The sequence below is a fragment of the Nyctereutes procyonoides genome, unplaced genomic scaffold, assembly GCF_905146905.1.
Source record: "Nyctereutes procyonoides isolate TBG_1078 unplaced genomic scaffold, NYPRO_anot_genome, whole genome shotgun sequence".
NCBI lineage: Eukaryota > Metazoa > Chordata > Mammalia > Carnivora > Canidae > Nyctereutes > Nyctereutes procyonoides.
In genome coordinates this window covers 35228395-35238235 of record NW_026575140.1, presented here as the reverse complement: position 1 = coordinate 35238235, position 9841 = coordinate 35228395, and the positions used below count along the sequence as shown (strand labels likewise).

At 40.5% G+C, this 9841-nt stretch overlaps 1 protein-coding gene across 1 annotated transcript in view; it reads right to left on the bottom strand.

The window, feature by feature from the left end:
* Positions 1–5261: 5261 nt before the first annotated feature.
* Positions 5262–9841, bottom strand: part of LEXM (lymphocyte expansion molecule) — a 22215-nt gene continuing 17635 nt past the window's right edge. Inside the window, exon 10 of the mRNA XM_055305234.1 lies at positions 5262–5334. Coding sequence (XP_055161209.1) covers positions 5262–5334 — 73 coding nt within the window. The remainder of the gene's footprint in view (positions 5335–9841) is intronic.

Here is a 9841-nt window from a genome sequence, read left to right as displayed (position 1 = left end):
ATTGTGCCCACCCGAAATCTGTATGTTGAAGCTCTAATGTAATGGTATTGGGAGGTGGGCCCTTTTGGAAGTGGGTGGGTCCTGAGCGTGGAATCCCCGTGACAGGATTAGCATCCTTTTAAGAAGAGATGAGAGATCTAGCCCTCTCTCTGATCGCTGCCATGTGAGGATACGAGATGTCCATATGCAAACCAGGAGGAGGCTCTTACCAGACATGGGGTCTGTTGGCATCTTAATCTCGGACTTGTCAGCCTCCAGAACCGTGACACATAAATAGTGTTTAATTCACCCAGTCTACGTTAAGTTGTTATAGCAGCTTGAACAGCTGAAGACAGATGGTGTGAAGACTGTTGTTGACCCAGCGGACCCGGAAATAGCTGAATCCTGCTGTCCATCACCTCTCCTCCCCACAGGGCTCCCTAGGGAGCAGTCCTACAGAATAATTTTTTTAATGGGGCACTGCAAGGTAATAGAAAAAATATATATATTGGTCTCTGTCCCTCGTTCTTGGCACAGGGCTCCTAAGACACCTTTGTTCTTTCCTAAGCGATAAGAGCACTAGGAACATCTTTTATTCTAATACTTGGCCTTTGACCCTCATTCCTGACTCTGAGCTCCTAAATTCCTTGGAATTTCCTGGGTGATAGGAGTATCTTTTGTCCTAATGAGGCAACTCTGGGTGAGCTCCTGGTGGGCTCGGGGATGGAGCTCCAAGGGTCAATTAGAGAAGGTGAAACTCCCTTTAAGGCCAGAGGACCATGGCAGGGCCAACAGCAGGAGCCAGGCTTGCTCAGGCCAAGGGTCGGCAGTGAGGAGCCCATATTACTAAGATTCAGGATGTGAGCTCTGAACAGGAGGGGCTTCCCCTCTCACCTGGCCTGGCTGTTGTGCCTGGGGTCACTGTGGACTCAAGGTACAAGGCACTGGAAGTGTTCTTGATGGTCCAGACCATCACCCTTGGTTACTGAGAACCCAGCACAGCCAAGAAAAGTCGCATCCTGAGAACTATGTTAGCTAAAACAAAAATGCTGTGCAACCTAGGTAAACATGTCCCTTCTCTGAGCCTGTGTCCTCTTGCAGAAAGCCAGCTGTGCCTGCTCCTGCTGAGGTATTAGGTGACCGGCTACCTAGCTGCAACAGGACTGCCCCTGTGCGATGCCCACTCATCGTTATGTTGCCTATGGTCCAGGTTAAAGGTGGTGTTAGAGTTGCAGTACAGAGCTTCCCGCAACTTAGCAGAAGCTCCAATTCAACCGAAGAAACTGCTAGCCTCCTAACCCCAAGGAGGTGCTAGAACCTGATGGGACTTTTATAAGATTTATATGCCAGAACGTTCACCGCTGTCTTTTGCGGACTACTGTAAAAGATTGAACTAGAATTTGTGGTGGGCAATCCTTTCCTCTGCCGTGGAACTCTTGTTTTGTTTTGTTTTTACCAAAGTTTTTAGTCCAACATATAACAGAGTTTATACTTTCGCTCAAGCAGGGCAAAGCTAAGAGCCCAGCCCTCATGGCCAGCCCTCCTGCCTTCCTTCCCCAGAGATCACCGGGATGCCTCAGGAGAGCCCAATCAACAAACCTCAGCTCTCCATCTCTTCTAGCCCCTCCCAGGCCAAAGAGCAAAGGTCACAAGGAGCTGGATTACAGCCCAGCATCCTCAGGACCCTTTCAGAATCATGGCTGCCCTGGGCTGGACGGGGCTGTCTCGTAGGTGTGTAAGGAGCTGAACGGACAGTTACTGCTATGAAATAAAGTAAGAGTCTCCAAAGTGAGATGCCCAAACCAGTGGTATGGCAAGGTGACACAATGGGATGCTAGAAAAAAATATTAATGCTTGTGTGGGTCTGGATCCGAAGCTGACCCTGGGACAAGAACTTGAGTGCAAGTAGTTCATTCGGGAGGTGAAGAAAACAACAGTAGGTGGATGAAGAAGAGGGGACAGGTGGTCAACAGGTTACCACCTTGAGCAACGGGAGTTGAATTGTGTGAGTAAAGCATCCACCTCAGAGCTACATCCCACAAGGAGTGAGTTCACTGAGTGTGTATAGTCCAACACCATCAGTCAGACTTGAGGGCAGCTCCCAAGGGATGTTGATTCCTGTGGCACTTCCAACCTTCCATGGAAAAAAACCTTCATGGCAGCCAGATGACCTTTCACTGGTTTTGGCCCCTTCTTAGCATACCTGACTTTCAAAACACATAGAAGTTCGTTGGTTTTTAAAGACGACGTACTTAAAGGAACTGCCTCATTTAAAGTTATTACAGAGGTTTCTCTTACAAAAAGGCAAGCATTCCAAAACTGCTAACCTACTCTATGCTGACAGAGTGTCAGGAATAGGAGAACTAACAAATATATTTGAAAAAATATATACTTATTCTATAAGGTTAAGCAATCATTTTTTCATTTCTTTTTTTTCTTTTGAGAGAGAGAGAGAGAGCACGTGTGTGTGTTGCGCACCTGCAGGGGCTAGAAAGGGGGAGAGGGAGAGAGAGAATCTTATGCAGGCTCTATGTCCAGCACAGAGCCTGAGGTGGAGTTCAGTTCCATGACCCTGAGATCATGACCTGAGCCAAAATCAAGAGCCAGACACTTAACCAACTGAGCCCCCCAGATTCCAAGGCAAAGAGATCTTTTAAAAAGTTTTATTGCATATATTTTTAACTTTTTATTTTGAATTAATTTTAGACTTATGGAAAAGTTGCACTGATGATACAGAGTTCCCATGCACCCCTCACCCAACTCCCTCTAACATTAGCATCCTCTACATAACCACAGTAGAATTATCAAAACCAAGATATTAACATTGGCATCCTGTTATTAACTAAACCACAGACCTTATGGATATCTCACCAATTTTTACACTAATGTTCCTTTCCTTTCCAGAATCCCATCTAGGATTCTACATTGCATTTAGTTGTTAATTATTTTCTTCCAAACTATAAGCATTTACATCAAATAAACTGCACATAGTTCAAACGAACAATTTGGTCAGGCTTGATATTTGTATGGATACACCACAGTTGTTCATTCATTCACCTGTTGATGGATATTTGGGTTCTTCCTAGTTTGGGGAACCACAAATAAAGTGGCTGGGAACATTACAGTCTTTATATGGACATACATTCTCATTTCTCTTGGGTAAATACCCAGGAGAGGAGAGACTGGATTATATGGTAGGTGTACAGTTAGTTTTTTGCCAAACTCTTTTTCAAAGTAATTGAATCACTTTACATTTGCTCCACATCCTCACCAACACTAGGCATAGTCAGTCTTTTTAATTTTAGCTTTTTTAATAGGTGCATAGTGATACCTTATTGTGGTTTTAATTAGCATTTCCTTAATGATGAATATATATATATATGTATTCTGGATATAAATCCTTTATCAGATCAAAGATCTGCAATTATTTTCTCCCAGCCTATGGCTTATCTTTCCATTCTCTTAATAGTGTCTTTGAAAAACAGAATTTTTTAATTTTAATTAAGTCTAATTTAACAATTTAATGATTTGTTCATACCACACCAAAGTATGATCTATAGAATAACAAATAGTCACATTCGTATCTAAGAAGTTTCTGCATGATCCAAAATCCAAATATTTTCCTCCTAAGCTTTCTTAATTTAGGTTTTACATTTTGGGGGTTATGATTCATTTTGAGTTAATTTTTGTATATGATTTGAGTCATTAGTCACAGTTCATTTTTTTGCATACTGATATTCAATAATTCCAGCACCATCTATTGAGAGGATTATTCTTTTTCCACTGAATTATCTTTGCATTTTTGTTGAAAATCAGTTGTCCACTGGTGTGTGGGTCTATTTCTACATTTTCTATTCTGTTCCTTTAATCTGTTTATCTTGAAACCAATTTCATGCTATGAAATATAGTAATGTTATTCCTCCAGCTTTGTTCCTCTTTTTCAAACTTGTTTTGACTACTTTATGTCTTTTGTATTTCCTTATGTTTTACAATCAGTTATTGACTTAAAAGAATTAGAGATTTTGATGGATATTGCACTGAATCTACAGATGAATTTGTGGGGAACTGATATCTTAGCATCAATGAGTCTTTTGATCCATGAAAATGGTATATCTCTCCTTTATTTAAGTCTTCTTTAATCTTTCTGGGAGGTATTTTGTAGTTTTCAGTGTAAACATCTCGTAGCTCTTTTGTCATATACCTAAATATTTCATAGTTTTGAGGCTACTATAAATGGCATTTTAGATTTTTAATTTTTATCACATATAGATATATTTCATTTTGATATATTTATATTATTTCCTGAAAATATGCTGAGTTGATTTATTAGATCTATTTGCACCTATTTTGGTTCAGATCTATTTGCACCTATTTTGGTTCATCAGCTTTTTTGAGAATTCACAGGATTTTTTTTCACCTAGGCAACATATCTAAGAATAAAGACAGTTTTACTTCTTCTAAGACAGTCATTTTGCCATGAGTGAGAAAGTAACCACTTTTCATAAGGCACTCACACTCTGAAGAGTATTTTTCATCATTATTAGAGTTTTGTGGCTGAGGCTGTGATGTTCCAGCCTCCTTTTTTTCTAGGGACATAGGGACAATACAATCCTGCCACCCTACACAATCTCTCACCAACAAAAAACAGTGAAGTAAGTAGCTCAGGACATTGTGACCAACCCCACTAACCCTTCTTTGGGTTAGACTAGTGTGCCCACAAGGCTGAACTCCAAAGGGTGAAACTGATTGTTCCCCATGGCTGCACATGGCTGGGGGCCAGCAGCTTCCTCTTAAATCATGTTAGGCCCTGTTGAGCTTCCAGAAGCATCCTGGGATGGAGACAGAGAGTTCCTGAAGGAGGCCTACAGCTGTCTTATGACATATGCTACACTTTTCTGCCTCTTTTTGGATTTTAATAATCAGGGAGTCATGCAAGTTGGCTTTAGAATAGAAGAGCTTCCAAGAGTGTCAACCACATTCCGCTTCATTAGTCCATCTGCTATCTGGCTCCCATGTTCATGCCACTGGCTAATTTGAATTCTCAGGATAGTTGATCTTTCATATCAAAAGATATCTGGCCCCAGATGTCCCAGCAGACATCATGGTAGATGTCTCCAGCAAGTGATCCCACCATATCTCTCCCCTCTCCCAGGCATTCCCATGTGTCCTTTCTCTAAGATCCTCCCTACCCTCCCGATTCCCACTCCTACCCTCCCATCCCCAAATTTGTCTCCAGGCTGTTGGGCCCTCTGGTCATCACAGGTAGTCCTTCATATGCAGCTTTAAGAAGTAGAATCTGAATTGTAATCCACTGTTGGAGGACACCTTCCCTTAGTAAAAGGTGTGATCCTTTCCCTTTAAAAAGATAAGAGAAAGAGAAAATGAAACCAATCCCTTAGAAGGAAGTGAACCCTTATCCCTGGGGGCATCCAAAGGGGGATGAAAAGGTACCTGTTGGTCCTGCTTCCCAAGGGTTCTACATTGGGTAAGAGGACAAAATTGATGAACTTCAGGGCACCAGGGTAGCTCAGGGGTTGAGTGTCTGCCTTTGGCTAAGGTCCTGATCCCAGGGTCCTGGGATTGAGTTCCGCATCGGGGTCCCCACAGCAAGCCTGCTTCTCCCTCTGCCTATGTCTCTGCCTCTCTCTGTGTGTCTCTCATGAATAAATACATAAAATCTTTAAAACAAATGATGGCCTTCAGCAATGAAACAACCTATTTCTAAAAAGGAAATTCCTTCCTAAAAAGGTTCATCAGAGCCCCAAGCTGGTTTGTAAGAACTTCAAATACAAAATCCTAGCACTTGAAAGATCATCTAGGCCACTCTGAGAGGGAGATGCAGGCCAGAGAGAGGAGAGAACTTGCCTGAGGTTACCCTGGTGGCCAGAGTCCGGGCCAGACTTCCAGCCCAGAGTTCCTGACCTCAGTCTAGTATCCCTTGCATTGTTCTGATTCTTTTCTCCAAAGGAAATCCCTGAAGACTCCAGTTCCATCCCCAGAGCCATTTAGAAGACAGCATTTCAAGAAGAACCCTTTGCTTTGTGTATCAAACAGCATCTACCAGTCATTACATCATACACATTTATGTGTTTGTTTATTGTCTGTCTTCCATGCCAACATGTTAACTCTACAAGGGAAGGGCAAGACTTGATTTATTTATGGATGTTTCCCCCATGCTCAGACTATTACTTGGGCTTAATAGGTGCTCCACAAATATCTGTCAAAGGAAGAAAGGTAGGAGGGAGGACTCACCAGGGTAAAAAAAGGCCTTAATTCTCATCTAGTGGGTCTTCAGTCCTCCCCCATCCCACTGCCCCTGGTCTGGCTCAGAGCCAAAGCTCTTCCCTGACCATGAGAACAGCCTCCCTGTTTCTGTCCCCATCCCACTGCCCCAGAGCACATCATAAAAACCCAAGTTATTTCCTACTAAAACCCTTCTGAGTATATGGGAGAAAATATTTGCAAAACACATATCTGATGAAGGATGGATGCCTAGATTATATAAATAACTCTCAAAATTTAATAGAAGAAAACAGACAACCCTTTTTTTCAAATGTGCCAAAAAAGAGATACCAGGAAGCACATGCAAAGATGTCCAACATCTTGTTGGCAAGTGCAAATTCAAGCCACAAGGAGATACACCTCTCAAGATGGCTAACATCGGGGTGGGAGGGGAAGCCCAAACTGACAATAGCAAATACTGACAAGGATATGAAGCAAGTAGAGCCCACATACATTGCTGGTGGGAATACAGAATAGTACAGCCATTTCAGAAAATAGTTTCTTATAAAGTTATACATACCACGTGACCTAGAAATCCTAGTAGATATTTGCCAAAGATAAACAAAGCATGTGTCTACACAAAGACCTGTATGTGACGGTTTATAACAGCTTTATTCAAAGTGGCCCAATCTGGAAACATTCCAGATGTTGCTCACCTTGTAAATGCATTTTAAAAAACTGCAAACCTGTGGTACATCCATACAATGGAATAGAACTCAGCTTAAAAAGGAACTACTGCTACGTGCAAATACATGGATGAATCTCAAGAGCATTATGCAAAAATAAAAGAAAAGCTACAAAATTCTACATATGGCACGATTCCACTTATACAACATTCTGGAAAAGGCAAAACTATAGGGATGGAAATCCTGTCAGTAGTTGCCAGAGGCTGGGGGAGGAGATAGACTACAAATGGCACAGGAAAACCCTTTGGCTGATGGCAATATTCTACATCTTGCTTGTCTTGGTGATTACATGACCAATGGCATTTGTCAAAACTCACAGAACTATATTCCTGAAAAGGGTGACTTTTACCGTATTGTAGTTATACTATTGTAAATCTGACTTTCAGAGAAAACCTTCTGTGGCTCTTCACAGGCAGGGTCAAGTCCAAGCAGCTTAGCTTTGCATTCAAAGTCCCTCAGGCCACACCAAAGCAATCCCATCTGCCCTATTCTCTGCTAGTCTCCCCTCACACACTCCATTCATCATCATCCATAATGAACCATCTAGTGTTTTCCAGACATGGAGAGTCTGCTTCTTTCCCTGTGCATGCCCCTGCTCTCACATGTGTGCTCTTTCTCTAAAAAAAAATAATAAACCATTTTTAAAAAATCACAAGCAAAGTTATAAATTTTGTTCCAACCCGGTACTTTGACAATATTATAATAAAAACTCTATATCAAAATCTATGTAATTTCTAAAAACTGTATAATTTCAAACATGACTTTCTCTTAGATCCAAGAGCTATTTAGAAGTGTACTTCCTAATTTCCAAGTACTTAGTTTTTGGGACTAGCCTTTTATTGTTTTTTTTTTTTTTTTTAGCCTTTTGTTAATGTCTTGTTTTGTTGTACTATGTTTAGAAAAAGTGACCTCAAATTTTCTACGTAGGATGTTTTAAACTTGGACATTTTATATGAGATTTTCTTAGAGGATTGACTTTTATAAGTGTTCCATGAGTATCTGAAAATAATATGGAGTAAAATATACCCATTTAAATCCTCCAAATAATTATTTATATAGCCTTATCTGTCAAATTCTCAAAAAGTCCATTCAGAATTTCCATTATAATTGAGGGAGTTTGTCATTGTTATTTTACTTCTTTATGGATTTCATTATTTATCATGATTAAACATGCAGGTTTGTCCCATTTAATATTTTTGCCTTGAATACTTTGCTTGGTTTTGGTATTGCCACTTTTTCTTTTTTTAAAAAAAGGTTTTATTTATTTATTCATGAGAAACACAGAGAGAGAAGCAAAGACATAGGCAAAGGGAGAAGCAGGCTCCCTACTAGGAGCCTGATGCAGGACTTGATTCCAGGACCCCAGAATCATGACCTGAGCCAAAGGCATTCACCCAACCACTGAGCCACCCAGGTGCCTCTATCACTTTTTCTTTTTGTTGTGGGCTACATTTATTTGGTATCTCATAGCCAGATGTATTCTTACATACTTTGTCTTCTTTCTTGAGCTCTCCACGCTAATTCATTTTTCATTTGATTGGAGTATATCCCCCAGTACTATTTTCAGGAAAGACACGTTTGACATATAACCTAAATCCTTGTGCATCTCTATTTGCCTTGCACCTGAATGACAGTTTGGCTAGACAGAGAATTCTATAAACAGTGTTTTCTCTCCATATTTCAAAAGACAAGCTCAAAACCTAATTGTCTTTTATTTAAGTTATAGGTTGTCTTTTTAGCTATGATACTTACAAGATTTTTTTACAAGATTTTTATTTTACCCTCGAAACTCAGAAATCCACCACACTCTAAGTGAACTGAAAGCATACGTTAACTTTTGTTCCTCATGAAAACCAGAGTTAACGAATAAAAATGTTAAAGCATATACTCACAGGGACAAAAAGAATAGAAGCAGCAGCAGTAAAAAATATTTTGGAAGTGAAAAAGCAGATGGAAGAATGGTAACTAACTTAGCAGACCCAAGAAAGCTAAACCCTAAGTCAGTAGAATATAAATTTAGGAATTCCCTCACTCCAGAGGCTGAAGAATTGGCAGCACCAGGTACCTCTGGAAGTGAGAGTGAAACGAACCCAAAACAAGGCTACTGATTGAGAGTCTATGTGGTATCAGTCTCCCTCCCCTTTCTCTATGGCCAGATGAATGCCTTTCATGAGTGAAGGTTCAAGAATTTATTATCTGGAGACACAGAGGTTCTATGTACAGAATGACACCAGGCACAGGTGATACTGAGTACCAGATCTAAAGCAGAATCAAATGGAAGTTCAATCACTAAATATTGAGACCTCTAGGCTCCTCTCTTCTACTAAGAGCTCTGGCAGCCAGGCTTAGATCACCTGAAGAGTTTTCTCCCTCCAAAGTAAAAGACAAAACATCTAACAACACTGACATTGAAGATCCTGCTGATGAAAATACCCAGCTTGGTCATCCTCTGGTGAAGTCCATAATCAACAAGTGCCCCAGAACTTTCAGTAGGATTTTTAGTTAGACATGAATGCCCAGCCAAGAAATACCAGACATTTAAGAAAAATATCTGATATGGAATATTGAGGCCAAAATAAATACACAGGGGGACAAAACGATTTGATAAAAGGAGACAGTGTCAGGCAAACTTGTCTTAATCAACAATATCTTCAAAGTATGAGAGACTGTATCTGTGATATAAGAATGGTGCTATTAAAGTATTTAGAAAACAAAAAATGAACAATTAGAAATTAAAATATGAAATCAGAAAATGAAAAACTCAGAGTGAATGAGAGACCATTTCTGGTCACCTGAAAAAAATCAGCAGCTCAGCCATACCCAGGATGAAACCAAGCACAGAGCAGGCTTTTCAAATGAATCAATCAGTGGAAAAGCTTATTAGGGAATCCTTT